This window comes from Lipophrys pholis (genome assembly GCF_963383615.2).
Source record: "Lipophrys pholis genome assembly, chromosome: 11".
NCBI lineage: Eukaryota > Metazoa > Chordata > Actinopteri > Blenniiformes > Blenniidae > Lipophrys > Lipophrys pholis.
Genome location: NC_137631.1, coordinates 27343557 through 27367371, shown reverse-complemented (window position 1 = coordinate 27367371; position 23815 = coordinate 27343557). Strand labels below are relative to the sequence as shown.

At 42.1% G+C, this 23815-nt stretch overlaps 1 protein-coding gene across 2 annotated transcripts; it reads right to left on the bottom strand.

Moving 5' to 3' along the window:
* Window positions 1–2189: 2189 nt before the first annotated feature.
* Window positions 2190–23067, bottom strand: ush1c (Usher syndrome 1C). 2 transcript variants are annotated; one of them, XM_080475022.1, is made up of 21 exons: window positions 22776–22898; window positions 20440–20507; window positions 18559–18702; window positions 18331–18469; window positions 16502–16610; window positions 16019–16043; window positions 15289–15346; window positions 15006–15194; window positions 14863–14922; window positions 13827–13883; window positions 11466–11608; window positions 10645–10710; window positions 9832–9989; window positions 9632–9693; window positions 5461–5502; window positions 5083–5136; window positions 4885–4984; window positions 3911–4020; window positions 3726–3781; window positions 3431–3558; window positions 2191–2609 (listed from the first exon to the last, which is right to left on the bottom strand). In XM_080475022.1, the coding sequence occupies exons 1-20, from the start codon at window positions 22809–22811 to the stop codon at window positions 3465–3467; spliced, it is 1770 nt and encodes a 589-aa protein (XP_080331148.1). In that variant the 5' UTR covers window positions 22812–22898; the 3' UTR covers window positions 2191–2609; window positions 3431–3464. The 2 variants fall into 2 exon arrangements, with proteins under 2 accessions (XP_080331149.1, XP_080331148.1); XM_080475023.1 differs by lacking the exon at window positions 3431–3558 and having other exon boundaries at window positions 2190–2609; window positions 22776–23067.
* Between the last annotated feature and the right edge of the window lie 748 nt (window positions 23068–23815).

Below are 23815 nucleotides of genomic sequence, written 5' to 3'. Positions count from 1 at the left end.
TGGAGTTCGTCACTTCAGACATGAGCTCTTGCCATCACTTTATAGCCTGCAGAGTTCAAGCATCAGAGTGCAAAGAATAAAAGGGTTTGTGTGTGTGTGTGGGGGGGGGGGGGGGGGGGGGGGGGGGGGGGACGGGACACTTACATCTCCAAAGAGAGTAAAGAAGAATGTTAACTCAGGCTCTTTTGGCTGACAGTTCATTTAATAGTAATGCATTCCTAGAAATCATTAAATATCGGGATAGTCCAGAAATAGAGACCGTGCCACAGTTGTGTGGTCATAAAGTCTTTCATAGTGACAGAGGCCAACCAAATATAACTGCCCCATGTGTTGTGTGAGGTGGTGTGATTAACTGGTGTGTTCCAATGGAGTGACAGTGAGAGGTGACGCTGTCTGCCACTTCTCTCTCATTTACTCTCACAACAAAGAAAAAAAGAGGGATGGGGGGTTGGGGGTCCCTGCAAGAGTGAAATTGTCTCCATCTGGCCGCCTTAGCTCTGCTTTTAAAGAAAAGAAAAATAGCACATCCAATTTTTCACAAGTTCTCATCATTTTCAGCTCCCAAAATTATACCAGCACCCATTCGGGAGACAAACGATCCAATTAGAGCACAAATCGACTGGATGTGACCTAAAATGACAGTAAACAAAAGGCTGAATGTGCAGCTGTGCAGTTAAAATACAAAACAATCAAGGTTATTTATGTGTGCAATATCGAAAATACCTCTCGTTGCCAAATGGGAGTGTATAATCCCACTCCCAGTGCATTCTCCTACAGCTGTGCAGACTTACCATTTACACAGACAGTATCGATCAGTATAGATGACACCCCCCCCCCGAGCAGCAGCACTCACCGGTTTGTATCGTGAATTCATGTTTTTTCAGGCTCGTTTCTCTGTCTTCAGGAGAGGAAAAACCCCCAGTCTGCAGTCGCTCATGTGTCCGGAGTGCGCCCGGCTCCTCTCTCCTGTTCCTCTTGTGTTTGACCACCAGACCACAGGCGGCGGTTTACGCGTGGCGGTGGGGAGCTGTCCACGGTGCTGAACCCGGGTACCTCCGAGGAGGGGGAGGAGGAGCAGGAGGAGGAGCAGGAAGGAGCGCCACAAGGAGGCAGGTCTTCTCGCCGAGGCCACCTTTGGACCCTGGCATGCACCGTGGAGTTGCGGGTTGCAGCCTGCAACAGAAGTCACGTAAGCCACAAATGCGCGCTGAGACGTTACATAAGAGAGAAGTGGGACGATTCCATCAACACATGAAGCATTACATGACTGACTGCACGTTTCTTCTTCTTCTTCTAACCCTGACATTCACATCTACCAAAGGTAACTTTTCCATACTGGTCACTACATATATATATTTTTAATGACAAAGGGGGTTGACCATCTCAAAATAAATTATGAACACACTTGGGATTCCCTCATTCTTTCAATGTCCAAAAAGAGCAATATTGCCCCCTGTGGACATTTAATTACAGCACTATTTCAGTCACTGCGGTCGACCTAAAAAATCAATCCAGATCTGCAGAAAAGAGAGTGAAGAAGCAGGAGCTGGCAGCTCAGCGTTTAAATTAGGAAAATATGATTTATTCGATTTAAATGGCACAAAAATGTGAATGAAAACGGCATAACTTCAATTAAATGTCACTGTCAGCTAAAGACATTTTAATTCATGCATAAAATAATCATCATTGTAGATATAGGTATAGGTATAGGTATAGATATAGATATAGATATATAGATATATAGATATAGTAGCATTTTTCACCTTTAATAAATAGAGTTGTTTAGTTTTCTACAGCAGACAATACAGCAGTGTGGTGGTTCAAGTCCAGATCATCTGTGGAGTTTGCATGTTCACTGCTGCTCTGGTTTCTTCACACAGTTCAACATTTCAATTTATGTATACATCACCAAATACAACCCAACAATTCCATGGATGTGAATGCCAGTGTGGTTGTCTTTCCCTCTGTTAGCTCCATGATGACTTTATAAATCCTCCACACGACCTTCTTTTGTTGCTAAGCATGCATCTTTAAAATATTTGGCTCAGTTGGTGGACCAGCCACGTTCCAAGGTTGGTGGTTCAATCGCCCATCTTTCCTCGACCGTACTGGAGTCCATGTGAAGCGGTTTATGGCTGCTTGCTGCAGCTTCCTTTAGATCTTTAGCAATTCAAATGCGAACACATTTGTAGTCTGCACAGTTTTTTATTGAGATTTTGCAGAAGCAGATTACAGGTGCTATTGATTACAGTTTTATGTTGTCGATGATTCTTTGTTACTGTATCATCAGATGTAAAGAAAAGACGCAGTCTGAATGCGATCAACCACTTCCGGGCTTGACCGAGGTGAAGAGGATTGCTGCAGACGACTAAACATTGACAATAACAAAGCCAAGAGAGTAAAAACAACGTTTTTCTGAGCATCGACAAGAGGATCAGTCTCAGAGAGAAACAAGAAGTAGAAACAGATCATCTCAAATTGGATGGATCACATGTGAATGTGTGCTGATTAAAAAAAAAAAAAAGACTTGGAAGAATCAAGTATTGAAAGATTCTTCTTATCCAGTCTGTGCTTCTTGGCTGAAATGTTGATGAGACTAGAAGAATGTCCTGCAGGAAAAGAGCAAACAGTTGGTTTATATCATGACATCTTGTCAGATCTACTTTCTTTTTACAGTATCAAACAAAAGCAGAATAAATTGAAGTTGTTTTTTATTTTTTTATTATAATTATTCACTTTGTTTTTACCACAGCAAACTGAAGACAACAAACACATGCAGCAATAACAAATGCAACGACAATCCAGATTTATGAGAAAATTCCTCATCTTTCCATCTGTTTTGTCCGATAAGGAGCAAACATCACCGTCCCGTTTCAAATCTCAGAACATGTAACAGTCCCGCAGCGCAACATCAATCAGCACAACTGCTGAAGGCTGGCAGGAGTCCCACGCTGCTTTTACGAGTGACCGTGACCCGTCAACATGCAACAATACCACAGAGGCCACAGATGTACTTAAGTGCGTATAAATGGCTCACTGGGTCAGGACTCGGCAGATTTATGGCCGTACGGGTCGCTGATCGCATTAGTTGCAAATGTCTTCGCTCGGCTGGCACAACTGTATCGCCGAAGCCTTGAGGCACTATTTCATATAGAAAAGGAGAAAGTAGCACGCTGTATAGAGAAGATACAGTCATGTCAGCTTTAGTAGCCGAGCTGCATCTTGGAAAGTTTGACCAACACACCATGAACGGAAACGGCAGCGCAGAACTTTTTTTGGATTGTTTTTTTTTTTTTTCTTTTCTGATTGACAGGGGAGACTGTGACATGTCCTCAGGAGCAAAAATGAGACCCACCAAAAAAAGACACAGCAAACATCCCCTCTGACGTGCAAGTAAAGACGGGGAGCTTTTGAAGACTAGTTGGATTACCCGGATGAGGTTTGAGGTGGGAGGAGAGGGAGGGCTAGTGCTGAAGTAGGTAGCCGTGTCTGTACAGTGTTGCACTGCCTTCAAACACCTTTCTGTTCACAGTGGGACTGACTGATGCTGACTTAGTGCTGCATCCACGTGCACACGCACGCACACACACACACACACACACACACACACAGATACACCATCCACAAGCCGTAAACTACAACGTCATAATTTTGTGAAATCATTGCAAAAAAAAAAAAAAAAATACAAAAATAAACTTATAAACAGTAACAACAAGAATGCTTACACTTCGTCTTCGTACTCCTTCGGTGGCGACACGGCGATCACAACATCGATCCAGTCCTGGAGGTGAAAGCAGATTAATTAGCCTGCGAGTGAATCAATAGAATACATAAACTCAAAGAGCCACAATAGAAACAAGGCTTATTAATCTTTTAAAAAAAATTTCTTCTTCTCAGGTGTGATTCATACCCCTCCACTATTCCAGGCTCGACCCAGAGAGTTTTGCCCCTCAGTCAGTGTAGCGTCTATCAGGATCCTCCCGTTCACAGCCATGAGTTCGTCCCCAGGGACGATCCCACCTTCAAACATACATTTTCAATAAATGTTCATACTTGTGGTGTTGTGACAGAAAGCACTGGCGGGGTCCATAGCCGCAGGGCAAAGCAGTGGCTATTTCCCAGCAACCAGAAAGATAAGGCTTTGAATAAGTACAAACCTCCATATTCTTCTGTTTGTCCACAAACAATCGACGTGTCATCGCTTTTACTAACTTACCAGCCAGGAGAGTCATTTAAAATTTTAGATTTTTTCATTTTAAATGACTGGAAATCTAAATTATCCTCCTTCACATCGTCACTGGACTGAAGATGCTTTGTGTTTCCTCAAGTTGGAAAATAAATTGACAATATTTATGTGGCACCGCCACCAAATCCTGTAAAATCTGAGGTCCATTTGTGGAGCTGGATAAAAGGATGAATCCCTGCTGAAATCCAGCTGAAGATTGTTTGAAGCACTAATGTGGCTTAAACACTTGTGATACTTATAAAAATCAAGATGCAATGTTGTTTGGCTGTGGGTTGACCCATTTTTTAATTAATTAATTTTACTATACTTATAGCTAACTTTTTTTTCCCTTTTTTCCATTTTCAATCATTAATATTGTTATTGAAATGATTGTTACTTTTCTTTTTTTTTAAGTTGAGCAGTTCTCTTTGTCGGGAAACTTGCTGTTAATTGTTTTCATCATCTTACCTAATAACTGCTTTTCTTTCATTTGTGTGATTGTATCTCACAGGGAAAAAAAACCCAATAAGCAAAGTTTGAGAAAAAAATTAAATAAATGTCAGCATTTTTCTGACAAATATATATTAAAAAAAAAGAGATTGCGTGGGTGTTGTTGGATATTCATGAATCCAAAGTATGACAGTGAAAAATGAACTCACCGTGTTTATCTGCGGCGCCGCCCTCGTACACTGACGATATCACCAGCTTCCCCAGAGGAGAGTCGGCTCCTCCCTCCAGAGCCAGATCAAGCTGTCCAGTCTGAAGAATGATCAGGGGGGAAAAAGAAAAACCAACATCAGTCTTGGTTTTTCAGGAGAATCTTCTTCCATCAGAAAACTGAGTCACGCGGCGTTTACCTTTTTAATTCTCAAAAGTCTCACATCTCGGCCGGCTATCTGATCTGAGGAGAACTGAGAACCCAGAGAGGTTTGAAGATGACAGAAGCAGAAATCAGTTAATCAGTGGAGGTGGGAGGAAAGCAAATGGCTTCGGTCTGCCTGAAAATGCATTTCGGAAAAGGAATAACTCACAGTATCTATCTGAACGAAGAATAAATAGTCAGACATAACTATATCAAAGATATTAGTGTTACACTGCTAAAAAAACTCATGATATTCTATGATATTTAACATAAATAACTTTTGTGAATAAATTATGGGATAGCAGCGGGTTTTTATTTTAATCACTGAGTGTTTTTGTCAACATCGCAGTGCTGATAAGACGTCATACAATACCATTGAGTAGGGATCGAAGTGCTCCACATATTTCTGGAAGCCCTGAAACAGACGGGAAATGTGATGCATCAACAATAAAAGAATACCAAGGTAATAGGCGGTACGTGAAGTGGGTTGCTCAGATTTCCTTTGACAACCAGTCCTATAAAAAGTATTTATAAGGGAAACCATGGTGATGCTTTCAGGAAATAATCCAAAAAGTACACAGTAATTGAATGCAAGCAGGGATAATTCAGAACACACAGAGAAAGACATGCCCTCGTTATTCCTTGTGAAAATGACTTGCTATTTATTTTAATGGGGGAAACGAATTATGCTCACAGAGAAAAGGACATCTCATCTACTCAGCTAATATGACTCAGAGAGCTGTTTTTTCCCCCTGTAAATACAAATTTGCCCCTAAATTAATTTCCTGTCATTACAGGGACGCTCCAAGTTTGACATAAAGAACGAGCCCACTTGTAATTTCATTTGCCAGCATCTCATCAAATCACCGTACAATTTGTAACAACAGAATGTCATGAATCTGATCGTGTAGTGCCTCGGAGGAGTTCTTATAGTATCGCACACTGCACCAACACATGTAGACAGACCAATTAGACCCACTGCGACCCGTCAATTAGCCTTTATCAGACTGCCGGTGATGTACAAGGCATCTGTCAAGTGCAAAAAAAAAAGAAAGGAAATCTAAACTAATCATGTACACAACCGTGTGACATGCATTCTCACAGTGTGTGTTCACATCTACTATTGTCTGCTATAAATCCATCGAAGCGCAGTCATGCGTGAGCTCAGTGACCGGATCAGGAGCCAGTGATGGAGATACCAGAGAGGGTGTATAATGAAAAGTGAGAGGAAACCATCACTGAGGTTCCAGTCAGCCGTGAGGGAACCAGATGTGTGAACAGTAAACCACAAAATAGAAAGAGCAACAGCAGAGAAGCACTCAAGTGCAATAACACACTAAGAGAGGAGGTGGACGGATTACTTGTTGCTTGTTGTTTGATTTAAAAGATGAGTTGAAAGGCACCATTCGTTTTAGCATTTCCGGGGGCTGTAAAAGAAAAACCCAGGGAATAAACAAATACACACATTATGTCTTAAAGGTCAGTTTATCAATACGTTCGCTTTAGCTCAAAGTTTGTATCTCTAACTTTTGACTACAAGTGAGACTGGGAGCCGTTAATCCAGGATCTGCTCTGCCACATCTATAACCACACGATGTGCAGATTCCATCTCCATGGACAATTAGAGCTCTTCTGAGGCTACAGTGCATTGGATATTGAACACAACAGCTGGATGGCGGTTCGGAAGGACTGCGGTGTGGTTTCATACCAGGCCATCGGAGCGGAGAGCCGGTCTGTGCGGTTCTGGTCGGTGGGTTTGTGACTGGGGCAGCATGACGGGCTTGGACATGACCGGGACCATCTGACGCCTCTGGTTTGGCGGACTGGGAGCTAGTTGCTATCGGCGAAAACACCATGTTTTCAAGCAATAGCCAAACAGATGTTTTCAAATGTCAAAGTGTCTTCATTTGTCATTTCGAGAAACATGTTTTTTTTTCAAAAGCCGACTTTGCCTTCCTCATCGACAGACTCACCAGTTGACTGCTTGAGTTGGAAATGCGACTGGCATGGGAGGTGTTTCTCATCACCTGAACCACAGCGACGTACAGTTAATTTTTCAGCTTTCTGATGCGCACAGATCAACGATCAATATAAGAGCAACACGCACACACTGAAACCCACTCGAAATTTTCAAAAGCACAAACCTGACCACACACAGATATAGTGAATTTGTAAGCTTAAAAAAAACCAAACCATGCAAAGTCCAACACAGCGTAAGAAACTCAACAGTAACGGTAGAACTGTGCATAGCTCTCGTTTCATGCTTTAAAGATGTCAAACAAATAAATTCAACACAGCCGAGTGTCAACAACATGTTACAGCTGTTAATGAAATCTGTTGTTAATAACAGATTTACGGCTCATAACATGAACTGAGATTAGTTGTCAGTGAAGCCAGCCTGACTCGCTTCCCAAGAGCAACTCTAACCTTTGGACTGGGGGGGTAGGACATCTCACTGGTGTTGGAGGAGTAGATGCCTCCTCTGGGGAGATATCCGCCCGCCTCCCACTCACTCCTGTGCTCCGGAGGACTCGGGGGATGTTGGAGGAGGTGGTGGTGGTGGTGGTGGTGGTGGGCGTGCTGGCGGTACCCACCCAGGGTGCCCACCCGCTCTTCGGTGTGCTGCGGCGGCGGGGGCGGAGGGGGAGGCGGGGGCGGCGGAGGAGGGGGAGGGGGTGGCGGGGGCGGGGGCCGTGGGGCTGGCTGGGGGGATGACGGAGGCCGGGACGACTGAGAGGGAGGTGGAGGAGGACGATGATGGTATGAGGAAGGTGGCCTTGTTGGGTGCTGAGAAGGGTGCTGTTGCGTTGGAGGCCTGCGCCCCCTGTTGGTCAAAGTGGACGGGGTGGATGGAGGTTTCCTGCCATTGGAGGGAGACGGAGGCCGTCGCTGTGGAGACACGCGAGGGGCGGGGGGAGAGTAGTTGGGGATGGTGGGGTTTAGTTTAGGCAAGGGTGGAGGGAGCGGTAAGGGAGGCGGGGGCTGGGTGGTGCTCGGCTGGGTGGGAGCGAGTCTTTTCAGGGGGCCGCGCAGGCTCTGATCCACCTCGTCCAGGTTGATGTCGTCCAGGTCGGTGGTGGCCAGATGGAGACCACCAGGGAAACGCTTCACTTTGGGATCGGAAGCAGGGGAGCGCGGCGGGGAGAGCTTCAAATTATAATAAAAATGAAGTGTCTCACATCACTTACGTTCATTTTTAACCGATTTAACTACACCTTATCGTCCACATCTTCACCTTCTCTCCTATTCAAATGGTGAAACATTTCCCTTTCTAAGAATCGATAAAATATACTCACAGACTGTTTAATATTTCAGTTTATGATTCAAATTCATATAAGACTTTGTGACTAAATTATAGTGCAAACGCAAGATCTAATGAGAAAAATTACAGAAAAATGGCAGCACTGTAAGATTGCCTCTTCGCCCATTTGCCCCACAGAGCTTCATCTACGTCTGGGAGCTGGGAGCGTGGCGACACCCTGACAGAGGAGGAGTCGCTCAGTACCTCCGGGGATTCGTTCTCCACACACGAGATCTGCTCCAGCCGAGTCTGACAAAGACGCTCCACCCAGTGCTGCACCTTCTCAGACTCCTCCAGGTCTTCCCTCTCCGTCTCCGACACCTGGCACATGGGCAGAGTTCAGCAAAGCCTTTCACACGGGTAACTTAACGGAAGGGCCGCGCCGAAAACAAAACCACACAGACGTGGATCAACTTGTCGGTCCTCGCCACTCCTTTCATACCTCCTGAACGAGCCGACTGATCTTGAGCTGCTTCTCTCGTTCGTGCATCTCTTCTTTCTCTCTGGCGAGTTTCAGCTCAAACTCCATCTCCTTCTTGTTTTTTCTCTGCTCCTGCAGTGTGTCCGTGTTGGACGTTCTCTTCTTTTTCTTCTTCTTCTCTCCTTTCTGAGGTGTCGTCCGGTTAGTTGGAATCATAAGTCTAACTATCCACACCACACGGCATGCAAAAACAGCTGGGAGGCGACCCGGCAAAAAAACTGAGGATTTAATAGAACCTTCAAAGAACTAGAGGTGTAATCCTAGACGTAACTTCTTGTACACCACTTTCACAGCAAACTGGAGGCACACAGCCGACTGTACCTTACGCAGCGATGGCAGTTTTCCTTCATATCGATAAAACCAGCCAAATGCTGAGGATAGAAATGCACACGAGTCACATCAGTGACTCGGAAGTAAAGACAAAAAGTAACACAAAGTGCCATAGATTGACACTGACATGACAAAAGGAGCCACTCAAAGAAGGAAGAAGAAGCTTGTTCCAATCAGGCACTGTTTTACAGCCACAGCATACCCGAGACTTTAAATCCAAGATGCACTTGAACAATGGAAGAAAAAGCTTCTTCTGGGAAATAAAGGAAAATCACTCTCCCTCATTAACTTCAAGCTGTGTGTAGTAATAACAAGTTCAATAATTCATGTTGCTCAAATGCGATTGTCAAAGGAAATCTGGCTTGTGTTGTGGTGCGCGTGCCCGATCTCCTACAAACAGTTGTCACAACGCAGCGGGAGGCTCCGACTCACTTGTCCGTCCTCTTCATGCTCCTCATCATCGTCATCCTCTGTGAACGCTCTGGCTTGGCCAGCTACGAGCAGAGGCCAGACAGAAAGCAGCACGACACACAGCAGCCAGCGGCGGAGAGAAATGAGTGAAACACGGCAAAACTAAAAGAAACCCAGAGGAATTCATGCGTTTTAGGAGGAAGGTCGTGCTGCGTGCTTACGAGAGTGCTTCGTTTTGGGAGTCGAGGGACGTTTCATCTCAGGTGGGATGGGCGACGGGGTCTTTGGAGGCCGCGGGCTCTTCGGGCTCTTGGGCCTGCTTTTGGTTCCCCAGTCCTCCTCCCATTCTCTGCTGTGTTTCCTCTCCGCGGCCTCAATCCTAAACACACGTATTCGTTTGTACACCTTGCTTAAAAAAAACAACAACACTCAATTTATGCTCTATTGTTACCATGGTTTTAGTCAGAAATTGGTGTTTTGGGTGTTCATCCAAAAATTCTGGGTGTCCAAAATGAATTTTGGTTGAACTCTGAAATAGTTTCTATTATCCTCAATTTAATTTAATTTAATTGATGTACAGATATCCAATCATGTCAACATTTTGGAAATTAAAAATTAGATCGATCATAGGTCCATAGAATTAGTCCCACCTGTGTGAATTCTGCAGATATATAATTCCTCAGCATCTTGGACAGGTAATTCCTCCTCTCTGCTTCAGCATCAGGATGAGTCAGAGAATTACGAACCAATCAGAGGCTGCCTTTCCTAGAGGTATTGTATCAATTGACCAATCACGTCGCTCATCACTGGGCGGTATACAAAACTGGAAGTCAGTTGTGTACACTAGTTGATAATTTGCTATATTTTGCAGAAAGTAGTAATGGACATTATACACAGATTTATATTTTAGATGCTTTGAGCAACACATCAGATATTTCTTTCGACCGTCTTTTCCAAAAATTGCCCGTACAAATGACGGCTGTACGGCTCGCTGCCTAAAACCACGATTGTTAGTGAATACACAAATTTTGTACTTTTCCATCTCTTCCTTGTAGCGCTCCTCTTCCTCTGTAGTTTTCTGAGAGATCTCCATTTTTCTCCTGCAGAGCACATGAATTCACTTCAGCATGCTTGATGTGGTGGAAAACACAGTGAAATGTAAAAATAATCGAAAATAATTATCCCTCCCTCTTGGATTTTTAAGCGTTGTATGGCATGTATGTTTTTGTATGTGCTTTCTTTAGGTTTTATACTTCACTGCAACACTAGTTGCCCAATGGGGACACAAATAAACTGAATTTCCTGGTTTTATGTACTGCTGCCAGGACACACTTGTAAAAGAGATCAATAATCTCAATGTGGTTCTCCTGAGTAATTAAAGGCTAATGGAAAAAAAAAAAAAAAAAAAAAAGAATTTCCTTGTTTCTGCCAAACTAAATAAAACAAAAACAGAGTAGTAATCTAAAAAAAACGTAGGGATGCACTGATATGAAAAATGTGGCCGATATCCAGAAGTGATTTCATTTACAGTTATTGATATTATCATATATAAAAAAACATCTACCCATAATCAGCTTTAATAGATACTGAAAAATAGACATAAGAAATTAATTTGAACAATATTCCTTTTTTTATATACAAGATTTTTTTGCAAAATTTCTTGAACTATTTTCTGGCTATATTCATGTCTCGTCCACCGCCTTCTGCAGATTGCCTGCGTTAAGATTCAAGAAAGAACGCAAACGCACACGCGCCCCACCGATTGTTCATATCAGCTCACTTTTGTTTTTCAGACAAATACCAAGTTTCCTCTTAATGCATCTTATCGTCTCGAAGTTTTCCGCTGTTCACTCACTGTCGCTCCTTCTCCTGCTGCTCTTTAATGATCTTGTTGGTCTCCAGTGCCACCCTCTTCTGGTGCATCAGCTCCTGCCTCTCCAGCTCCCTGCGGGCCTCCACCGCCAGACGCTCCTCGTCCGTCATAAACAGCTCGCTGCCCTGGGGGGAAGTGACAGGCGCAGACGATAATCAGCCAGAGACGCTCACATACTGTGGACGTCCTCAAATCACTTTAACTCTGGAGACACGCAGGCAAGTCTGGGCCGATGTGAGACACCGCCGAGAGGAAGGAGACGTCAAGTTTAGTTTGGGGACCTCCCTACAAGCTCAAGCAATCAGAGGTGTAGAACACAAGAGCCATTTAGTGTAAACCTAAAATTACAACGGGCAATTTGTCTACAGTATAATTTCATTTTTTTTTTTTTTTTTTTTTTAACATTATAAGGCATTATTGCAAATACACGTTGGGAATAAAAAAACAATATCTTTCCATTTATCTGACAAAATGTTATTACACTTCTGTGCCATGGACTTATTATAATAAATGTGCTTGAGTTTCAGAACAGAATCTACTGCTGGATTTAAAATATTTCTTCTTATTTCTGCTTTCTTAATCCCAAAAGTTATCGTTCACTCGCAATTCCACAGAAAAATATGGCATGATTTGAATGACTGCTCGACCATATGAGAACAAACCCTACAAAATACATGCCAGACAAATGCTGTATACTTTATACATAAATGTGAAATTTATTCTTGCAGGGTTTATGCAGAAAAACATACTGTAATCTCTATATAGGTATGAGGCCACACGCAGTTCTTAGTGGACATTTCTCACCACACGTGTCTCAACCAAGACCTGTGCACAAAAAATAGTGAAGACAGGCACTAAGACAAAAATCTAAAGAGTAAATAAGAGGGGATGGCTTGCCTCATTTACGCAGTCTTCAGATTAAAAAAAAAAAAAACTGGCCTGCGGAGTAATTTGACAGATGATAAGTGTTGCTCCTGCAGACAGCCGGGCCCGGCCGGGCTGGGTAATGCGACGTCTCGGAAACAAATCACCACATTATCCTGTGCTACGCAGGAACGCAAAGGGGAGCGAAGGAGGAGTACGTTTATCTATATTCATGACAAATTAATTACCCAACCCTCTGAGATTTTGCCAGGAGGTAATTGAGCAGTTTTTACGCAGGTTTTTTACTCATTAACATCTTCAGAGGTACTTTGTACATGCATCATTATGGGTTTTCCTGCCCACAAAAGACATTAGCGCTGTGCGACTTTTCATATTTCATTCGTATTGGACAGATTATGGCTTGAGGCAACATTCCTGTATGTCCTTCATGTCAATCTGCTTTGCTCTTCAGGACCGACTCTACGTAATCCCAATAAATCCTGAAGCATATTGTTGGTCGGAGGCCAAGAAAAACAACTACCATCTTTCTAAAGTGTGCTCACTGACTTCATAGAGCGTATTCAAACAGCAATGGCTGTTTTATATTGTCTATATCACAGAAACAAAAGAATTTGAGAATCACATTGAATTTATCACTTGTAAGTAAAACAAATTCATTTATCCGGCCAAACCTCCAAACAAATGGTAAAAAAATTCAAAGAAAACGAGGATCAGCCTCAAGGCTACTGCTGTCAGGGTGAGTTTGAAAAAAATACCCATGATGCAACAGCTATAGGAGGGGGTCTTATTTGGACGTTTCACTGTATTTTGCACAAAAAGTTTCATTAAAATTGCCTTTATGTTGAAAATGTATTCTTTTTCTGTAGTAATTGTTTGGTTTTTGTAAAAAAAAAAAATGCAGACATTTTCATCACGTATACTCTGCACCACAACAAAGAAAAAGGTTAAATTTAAAGGTTATTATGGCACTATTTTACCAGTCCGGCCCACTCGAGATGAAATTGGACCGTGTGTCTAAATTAAAACATGTTTGACACCCCTGTTATAGAATGTGAGATATATATATATAGTAGTACAAATAAATACTGAGCACGTCACCATTTTCCTCAGCAAGAGCATTAATTACAGTGCAAATGGACATAAAATGTTCACCAGAGGTTTATAACAATACATGCAAGTAAAACATGCAAAAGAAGGAAAGCAGGAAAACAAATGTGCCACAATGGCGAATCAGTCGTTTTCCAATCATTTCCCCCGGTGTCAATACAAATTTCTTCACGTCAATAACACCTTTATAAATGTAGTTATTGATTAAAAATATGGTGACATGTTCAAGATTTATTTCACACACACACACACACACACACACACACACACACACACACACACACACACACACACACACACACACACACACACACACACACACACACACACACACACACACACACTACTTACAGCTCCTGTCAACACTGTGATGGTCAGACTCCTGCTGCTCTTCAGGACTCTCACAGCCTGTAAATAAGAAATAAAAACAGAGTTATTCATTAGTTGAAAGATATTTTTAGTGGTGCAGTGGCTGACATGCTCGTCTTCCAGCGAGAATATCGAGATGTCTGTGACGAGTTTTCAAGTTTTCTCCCACATGTCTAGATGCCCTGGATGTTGGATTGATCGGTGTGAATGTAAAGTGCAGGTGATGGTGTGTCTCTCCACGTTAGTCCGTCCACGGTTCCACTGCACTTTGCCCTCCAGCTCGTCATCCGGGTGGACAACAATGCCAACAGCTTCTTTCTCACCTGGGGAAGCCCGGGAGCACTGAGAGGATTGTGTTGTGTGTTTTTTTATTGCTCTACTGCCTCCAACATCCTCCAGCCTGTGAATCTGCTCTTCACATCCTGGATAATGAACTACCTCAGCAACTGGCCACAGCATGTGAGGACGAAGGACCCTGAAGCAAAGGAGTCCCACAGGGATCAGTTTAGGCACCCTTTCCTGTTCAGCCCCCGAACACTGTCATCTGCAGAACCTGTCTGAGGACTGCAATCGTCAGCCTCATCACACATGACAGTTTATAATCGCACATATTCTTACATAAATGGCTTTCCTCCACCCTCTCCACCTTTAACTGTTGTACAAATAATGGAATATTGAATCATAAAAAAATCAATCACGAAAAGCAAAGACATTCTGAGCTGTTTGGGCCTCAGTGCCATTCTCTATAACGCCATCGGTCAGGGAAACATGGGGTTAAAACCACCAACCTCTGGATTAGAAGATGATCTGTTCTACCAGCTGAGCTACAGTCACCTCTCTCTCTCTCTCTCTCTCTCTCTCTCTCTCTCTCTCTCTCTCTCTCTCTCTCTCTCTCTCTCTCTCTCTCTCTCTCTCTCTCTCTCTCTCTCTCTCTCTCTCTCTCTCTCTCTCTCTCTCTCTCTCTCTCTCTCTCTCTCTCACCGACACCCTTTGTTGATAGAAACGATAAATAATTCACCTCTTTGTGATCCGCGTTGGTAAAATCCACGCCGTTCACTTCCACAATCTGGTCTCCAATCTATATGATAATAGAAACAGAGATGCAGTTCAGCGAAGGCGCGATAACAAACATCAACATCTGCACCGTCTTTTCTTTATCACCTGAAGTCCGACTTCTGAAGCGAGGGAGCCCGGCTTGACGTTGCTGATATATATGCCAGGCTTCTGGGTCGGCCCACTGGAGATGCTGATGCCCATGCCGGTCGTACCCACGAGGCTGAGGAAAACCTTCTTCTCCTTGATCTCCTTCCCTCCGATCGACGCCAAACCAGCCACGCTGCTTTTCTTATCCTGGTGCAGTAGAGACAAGAAAAGGAGGATAAATGCAAAACAACCTGACTGCAGTTCAAATGCTCCGAAGGGAAGAACCAGAACCAGGTCTCACCCCCGACTCAGACACGAACTGGTCAACAAACTGCCACTTCAGCGCTTCATCTGACGAGCTGGAGGAAAGGACAGAAAGCAGTAAGGATGTAGTGAGCTCAGGAAAAAGATGTGATTCTAGAGCAGAGGTTCCTGTTGTTGTTTTTTCTTGGTGGCTTCCAAAAAAGTTTGAACCCTGCGCTCTAATTTGTGATGAACTGCTGGCAAACATCAACATACAGCAGCAGTTCCCCACGTCTGCGCCAGGTTATTCTTATATTTTAACAACCTTAAAGCAGGAAGTTGCGATCTCCAGCAAACCTCTACAACAGGGATGTTAAACACGTTTTAGCTCAGGGGCTACATACACAACAGTTTCATCTGTAGTGGGCCGGACCTGTAAAAATAAAAAATAAAAAGTTCCATAATAACCTTTAAATTCAAACTTCATCGTTTTTCTTTGTCGTGGCACAGCGTATACGTAATAGAAATTTCTATATTTTTGCAAAACCAAAACAATCTCAGCTCGAGTTTCAGTCTTGTGTTTTGTCTGCTTCACTTAAAATATCAAAATCTTCTTTAGATATTGCAATGAGGGGCTCCTTATTGGGCTTTTTCACAACCTTGGTGATGACATCATCATTAGAGTCAGGTATGCTGAAGCAGGGACAGAACTAAAACATGCAGGACAGGGGTCCTCGAGGACCGGGGTTGGACACCCCTGTTACAAATAAAAACAAAATTTTTTTTACCTTTTCACTGGAATCATCCCCACATCTGCACATAAAGAAGAAAAAAAAAATATTATCGCAACAGGAAGTTGAGCGGAGGAAAACAACACGAATCACACAGCCAGTGTCTGCGAGGAACGTTACAGCAGCTGTGATTTTAGAGGTTTCACATAAAGGAACAGAAATCTGACCCAAACTACATCTACAGAGGATCTGTGTTCTCCGAGGTGTTTTTAAGACAGCCTCTGACCAAGTTCCTTCAACGTCTATGTGCAAGTGTGCCGCGAAAATCTGAAGGCGATTTGAAGGCGAGAGCATAAAACAAACCAAACACTGCGAATAAATTATTACTGGAGTAAAGTTTTAATCAACATGCTTCTTTTCACCACTCAAGCCCCGCCCACCTGCCCACAGCATTTGTGTGTATTGTGTGTCTGTGTATTCGCTTTAATTCTAATTCACTAATTTAAAAGGGGGGGGGGGGGGGGGAGCAGTCAGACGTACGTCGAACTTTGAGTGACACAGTTTTGCTCGTCTTGATGAGACTGATGACCTCATCGTGGATGCAGGAGGAGATGGAGTAGCCGTTGATACGCACAATCTCATCGCCAACCTATAAATTAACACCGGAGCAGAAATCAGAGTTCAGCTTCAATACATTCCCCTGCCAGGTGAATATAATATACTCCATGTGATTTATTGAGCTGTGTGAACATTAAATTGTAATGCCTTAGATATTTAGGATATTAATATTCTTCTCTGGTGAAGTGTCCAGTATAATATGCAGGACTGGTTTGAAGATGTATTTTTGCAAAAAAATTTGGATTTTTGTTTAAAATGAATGAGCTTTCATGTGGAATTAATTAATAATAATTTTCCGATATAATATGCTGCACATACAGTACATGTTGTATTTTGATGTGGTTTGTGCTGCTGAAGTGTTTAAATGTGTAATTATACAGGCATAAATAACCGTTGTGCCTCATGTTTACTTTTTCTTTCATAAAAGGTTGAATCGCTCATATTGATCGTGACCATCAGCGACTCTCTGAAGCTCGACAGGAGTTCAACCAACACAGCGCTTTAGCCCACCTAGTGGTATAGCAGTGTTAGGACTGTCACAGAGGTAAATGTCACTAAAAACAACTGCAAATTGTCTGACTAATGTGAATGAATGTGTCTGTCGCTCTGAGTTTGCCCTGTGATTAAGTACAGCCTGTTTTCCACCACAATGAGCTGGGATTGACTGCAGCACCTACAAGCTTGAATCAGATAAAACTCAGACAGAAGAATGACAGAATTCTCATTTACAATAAAGACCTGGTCAAGAGGCAGTAAGGAGGCACAGAGAGACCCGCACAAACAAATGTATACACAATTTAAATAAAGTGTCACACAATCCTAAAAGAAAGAAAGTAGTATTTACAGTGTTTACATATTAAGGAACAAATGTAGTAGCAGTAGTAATAGTTTATTCGGTCAACCAAACACACAGTGCAGCAACAACAAAGAAAAAAGAAAAATCAAACAGAGGAAGATTGAAGGGTTTAGGCTGAAGTTAAACTTATTTTGCTGAATCCTGCACATAATATATACGTAAAGCTTCTGTAATTGAAGTAACAGAAACAAAAACTTGCATTTTCTTTGCCTTTCCTGAGAAACCAAACATAAACGGTCCTCTAGGGGAACACAGTTACTTTTAGTCTTTCCTTCCGGAGCTCCAAATTTTTCAAAAGTGTTAAACTTTAACCGTCTTTTAAATGTTTTAAGTTGATACGATTTTTTTTTTAAGTTATCGGAACAAGTTGTTCCAAAGACAAACCCCTTTTACAGGATATGTGGTGGCAGATTATTATTATGCAACTTACGCATTACAGCTTGTGCATTAAAGTCGACGATATGGTGTATTTTAGTGTCTTTGATATGACAGACAGAAGATTTGTTGGAGAGTAATAATAATCAGCTTGATTTATGAGTCTAAGGCCTTCTTCTGAAGCAACAAAAAATAATGTTTGTATTAAGATTATGTGGAGAACAGCAATGGGTGAGAGCAAGTGCAGTGACCCTTCATTATTGGTGGTGTGGTGTTTGTGGAATAAATGAAGATTTGTTGCAGATGATTTGCAGCAGAAAACTGACGTGTGAAGTGAAGGAGCGAATAAAGAACATACCGATGAATCTACTAGAACGTAGACATAGAGGAGTTTTAGCAGCAACTTGGTACATATAGCAATTAATTTAGTACCAAATAAATGTTGAACGATACACAAAGGAAATAAGGAAAAATACAATATTCATCTTTAATAAAAAAAAAAAATAAAAAACCTACTCACCTGAAGGCCGACATTATCAGCCTGTCCATCTTTGACGATCTGTGATATATAAAGACCAGAGCCAAACTCGAGTCCCCCCCGGACACTCAGACCCAGGCCGTCTCGATGTGTCCTGTCCAAACGCACCTCCTTCAGCTTTCTGCACATGTAGAAGGGAGAGAGAAGGAAGTCCAACACAGCACGTTGAGCCAACAACGAAAAAAGATGAATGCGATGCGGTGTACTCACCGTGACCTCTTGGGGGTGAGCATGTCGTACTCCACCTGGTGTTTGAGCGGGATGAGAGGTCGGATGGCGTCAAACAGCGGGAGGCGCTTCGGCTCGTTGATCACCAGCTTCAGGTCTCCCACCAGCACTCGCAGTTCCATCGACCTCAGAGAGACACAGCGAGGACGAGACGCAGTTTAACATCAATGTAAACTCTGAATGCAGCCACACACACACACACACACACACACACACACACACACACACACACACACACACACACACGCACACACACACACACACACACGCACACAAAAAGAAAGATAAGTTAGGTCTTATAATCTGAAATGAAAGTTAAACTAACCACAGCACAAAAACAATCTTCTATCTTTGTAACTCCCCACCTGTATTTCCACCACAATTATTCTAAATTATCCACTTGAATTATTAATCCCTGCCTTCTATTTGTTGTCTTTTGGTTTTTGCTGCTGTTTGTTGTTATTTGATGTACAACCTGTCATCCTGCAGATTACAGTAATATCCTCATCCTAACATGACTGGAGGACAGTACAGGAATTTAAATGCACCATGTGGTTTGCATTGTATGTTTCATCTCCCTATTTCTTTTGTTTACATACCTTTTGGTTAAAATAGCCATTAAATATATGCGATGAATTAAATAAAAAAAAAGAAAAGAAAGAAAGAAAGACTACTCCAAATGGATCAAATCAATAATAAAGAACAAAGTGTTGTATTTAGCAAATGACTATCAATGTAATTTACACTGCACAATGTAAAATATAGTGAAATATGATGAAACAACCCCTGAAAAAAGTAAACAATCAAAACTTTCCAGTTTTCAGGGCTAGATTTTATCATGATGTCTCGACACGTGGTCGAGGGCTTACCCTTCCTCGGAGCTCAATACCAGAGAGCTTAAGTAAACAAATAAGCTGCTTCTCAAGCTTTTCTCCAATAAAACTGAATATCTTACTAAAGGAGATGTAGTCCCAGTTGTATCCTAAGGATGCTTGAAAGGTGGACTTTTAAACATATAATTCTAATTAAGAGCATCATTTACTCTCTAGATATTTGGCAATCTCACTTATTTCTAACTCTACAGGCCATTTTTTTATTTATTTATTTATACACATCTAATTCGTGTCGACAGAGCTCATTAAATAGACTTAGCACAGCTCCCATTGTATCCACACAAAGCTTTATAAAAGCCTCTTTTTTTTAATTTGCATAGCAGTGAAACTCCCAGACACGCAAACCTCTTATTTTAAAGAGCCGAACAAGTACAAGTCTATAATGTCGAGATGCTGAAAACACAATCGAAACATCTCAATTCAAAAATGAGACAAAAGACAAACTATAAAAGCGGCAAAGTAAAAGCTAAAGTGTAAAATCTGTCCATGTGACCCGCTCGTTGAATTATTTATACGTGCCATTTCAGCCCTGTTTGGAGGATGCACATAAAAAGAGCTTTTGTTGATAACTGGCCAGGCTTGTCGGGCCACAGTGGAAACTGATCAGAGGCTCAACCAGCGGGGCCGCAGGGCCTCTGCCTCTGTACAAAGATTAACAGAAAACAAGACCTGTACCTTCAGGCCAGGCCGTCATCAGAAACCATGGTGGAGAGCACAGTTCGAACCGTGCATCAGATTAAAGGTTACAGGAATGTAATAACAGAAAATAATTGGAAAATAGTCGTGATAAAGGTTTACCAGCAGCATTTAAAGCAAATGACCATAATTTATTAGTCATTGTAGGTACAAAGACTTAAGTAGGAGCCATAGTTCTACATCAAAAAGTCACAATCTATCAAAAAGCCATCATTGTGTTCGTCCCACACACAGACATTGTACCCCTGCTTGAGCAGCAGCAGATGTTACTCACTGGTGATACATGCGGAGCACGTCGTACAAGTAATCCTTCTCCGCTTCATTTTCAATCAGCAGCTCCACCTGCAAGAAAACACACACCTCTGGTACCATCCTTCATCATCAGTAACTGCACCGCGCCCCCGCCGTGCTGCCCGGAGGGGGGGGGGGGGGGGGGGGGTCTGGAGCCGTCTGGAGGATTCATACAAACCTGATGACGGCTCAGCTGCTGCAGGATAGGTTTGAGGAACCGCTTCGGCCAGTCGCAGATGTAACACATTTTTTTATTTTTTTTTCCTGTCTCCAAACTTGACCTCACGTCTACACAAAAGTTTAAAAAAAAAAAAAACGTTGGGGGTAAAATGTTGGAAGTCCTTGGACTTTGCCACTGTCTAACCATCAAACTACTGGGTGGCGATAATAATGGCAGTAGAGCTGAGGGGAGGCTGCGGCGGGGAGGTCAGCAGTGTCACCTTACATCTCAGACACTAACGCAGATGAACATTCACACCCAACATTCACACACACACACACACACACACACAAACACACGCACACACACACACACACACACAAACACACGCACAGACACACAAACACAAACACACTTCATCTTCAAAAACTTGGAAGAATCAAAATGGCTTTTACTGTGAACGTCTACATCATATTATTTTAATGGTGAGGGTTATCTGAGGGACAAATGGTGTGTGTTTGTGTGTGTGTGTGTGGGGGGGGGGGGGGGGTGCGTGTGTGTGTGTCTGTGTGTGTGTGTGTGTGTGTGTTCACTGCACTGAGCAGGAGAAATTTATGACAGTCATAACCACCATGTCTGACACACACACACACACACACACACACACACACACACACACACACACACAGCCACTCCTCCAGATTGAACTATAAGCAGACTTTGACCATCATAAACCAGGAAGGTTGAAGATCACACAACAGCCAGAAAAAACACTCTCAGATGCATCGTGTTGCTTTGGGAATGAGGATTGTTTTCACACAGTAGCTTTAACTGCAAAAAAAGAAAATCAACGACGCAAACGTGACACAGACGCGTCGTACAGAAGTTCATTGTCCATAATGTTCAGTGTCCCTGAAAGAAACAAAGCTCGACTGTGCCCCGTCGTCCCCTCAGCCTCTAATTAAACCAGGAAATTGTTCCATCTCTTCCGCTCAGCTGCGTGTATCTGACACGTTGCCTAATGCCAAGTTGCCCTTTGTAAGAAGCCTACAATATGGGACCCTACTCTCCTGCACGCAACACAGATGGCTGAGTGGTGATCCCTACATGGACTGCAGCTGAAAGGAAAAAAAACAAAAAACAATGCCCCCGAGTATATCATGTTTCCCTCCTCTCTTATCTTTTGCTCACAGTTATCATTTCAGGGCTTTGCCTCCTGTTGTAATGCATTGACAACCACCACAAACCAGCCTATAGTTTCATTCAAATTTACAGCATAATAATTAAACTTTTACATCTTTATTGCTTCTTAACATTCAGACCTCAGGTTTGGCGTTTCTCACAGCGAGAACAGACTCAGAAAAATAGACACAAAATGTGCTTTCAGGAAGCCTCTGTGTGGCATCTTATAAGAATATACTGATATCATGCTTTTACTGTCATATATTTGACCCTATAGTTGTGTGTATGTTTAGAGATTAGTTTGATAATTTGTCATTTAGATTTTATTTCTGGGAGACTTTGTGAAATCTGTCCAGGAACTACTGATCCTTTTGTCCAACTCTGACATATTCATATCTGCATTTAGCGATAGATAGATAGATAGATAGATAGATAGATAGATAGATAGATAGATAGATAGATAGATAGATAGATAGATAGATAGATAGATAGATAGATAATCTAAATGTTACTGTCATAAGTATTATCCAACATAACAGTTGTGGCACTGTAACCATAATAATTCAAGAACAAAACGGGAAAAAAAACATATATAGGTATGTATATATTTGAATTAAATGAAAACCATGTAGAACTAATGCCAATATTTAACTATGTTTTTAACGGTGCAACTTGAGAGACATTAGAGATATATTATGAGAAAAATCTTTAAAAATGTATTCAAACCTGTCTAAACCACCGGCATATATTACGGTTAAGTAAATGTCATTTTGATATTTTTGTTTTCCTGTTTTCTATGGTCTTTGTTTTAATCTTCTGTTTTTTTCTGTCGGACAGGCCGATCTGTCTGCGCAACATCCCACCGGGAGACACCTGACCCGGCGCGGCGACGCACAGGTAGACAAAGAACTTCAACTTAACAATCATAGAAACGAAAACCCGAACAACCGAGGAACATGATTATATCGTCATCTTACCTTGTGCCGAAATTCCCGGGCGACTTTCCGCTCCATGGCTGAGAGAGTCGGGATAGCAGACCGACGCGACGACCCGGTGTTGGATCCGTTTGAACGGAGGTGTAGCCTCTCCTCCTCTCCGGGGTCAGTGCGTAAAGACGCGCGACGCGTAATGACACAACAGCTTCCTGTTTCATGAAAATATGTTGAATTCATCTGCACCAGGGTTCTGAAGCCTGAACCTGCAGCTTTGGACACACATTTGGCTCTTTGGCCCTTTTGACCCTACTCAAAATGACTCGAATTTCAAAAAGGAAAAAAGAAAAACTGCTTAGAAAAGGGAAATAGTTTAGTTTAGTTTAGTTTAGTTTAGTTTAGTTTAGTTTAGTTTAGTTTAGTTTAGTTTAGTTTAGTTTAGTTTAGATCAGTCATTGAAAAAAGAAAAAACACAATTCAATATAAAGCAAAGCATAAGTTTCCAAACCTCTGAATGAAAGGGAGCGGAAATATTACACTTATGTAATCTGCCACTTCATATCAAACAATTAGATGACAATAAACCTTAAAAACAAACAAAATAATGGTGAAGCCTGAGAGGAGTATTTCATTTTTGTCCTGTCCTATTTTATATTTAAATTGAATTCTCTTCATTCTGTGTGGAGCAATTGTTTCATTTGCTGCACTGCAATCTCAATGGTCTTATGGTTAACTGGAAGGAACAAAGGCTCACTGAAAGTGTGTATCCAAGTAAAACTTGCATTGCAGTATGAAGATTTTGCTTAATTGCAAGTAAAAAAGACTGTTCACTAAAAATACTTAGGTAAAGGTACGTAAAGCTCTTTTCACTTTGGTTTTACTTACAATAAGCTCATTCTTCTTTCTATTCCCTTTCATTAAGAAGTTTGAAACTTTTTTTCTGTATATTGATTTGTTTTAGGTTTTCTTTTGTCAATGAATGAAATAAAACTTACTTACTTACTTACTTACTTACTTACTTACTTACTTACTTACTTTTAAATGCATTCAATTGCTTGGGTATAGGAGTGAGTTAAAGGGGGGGG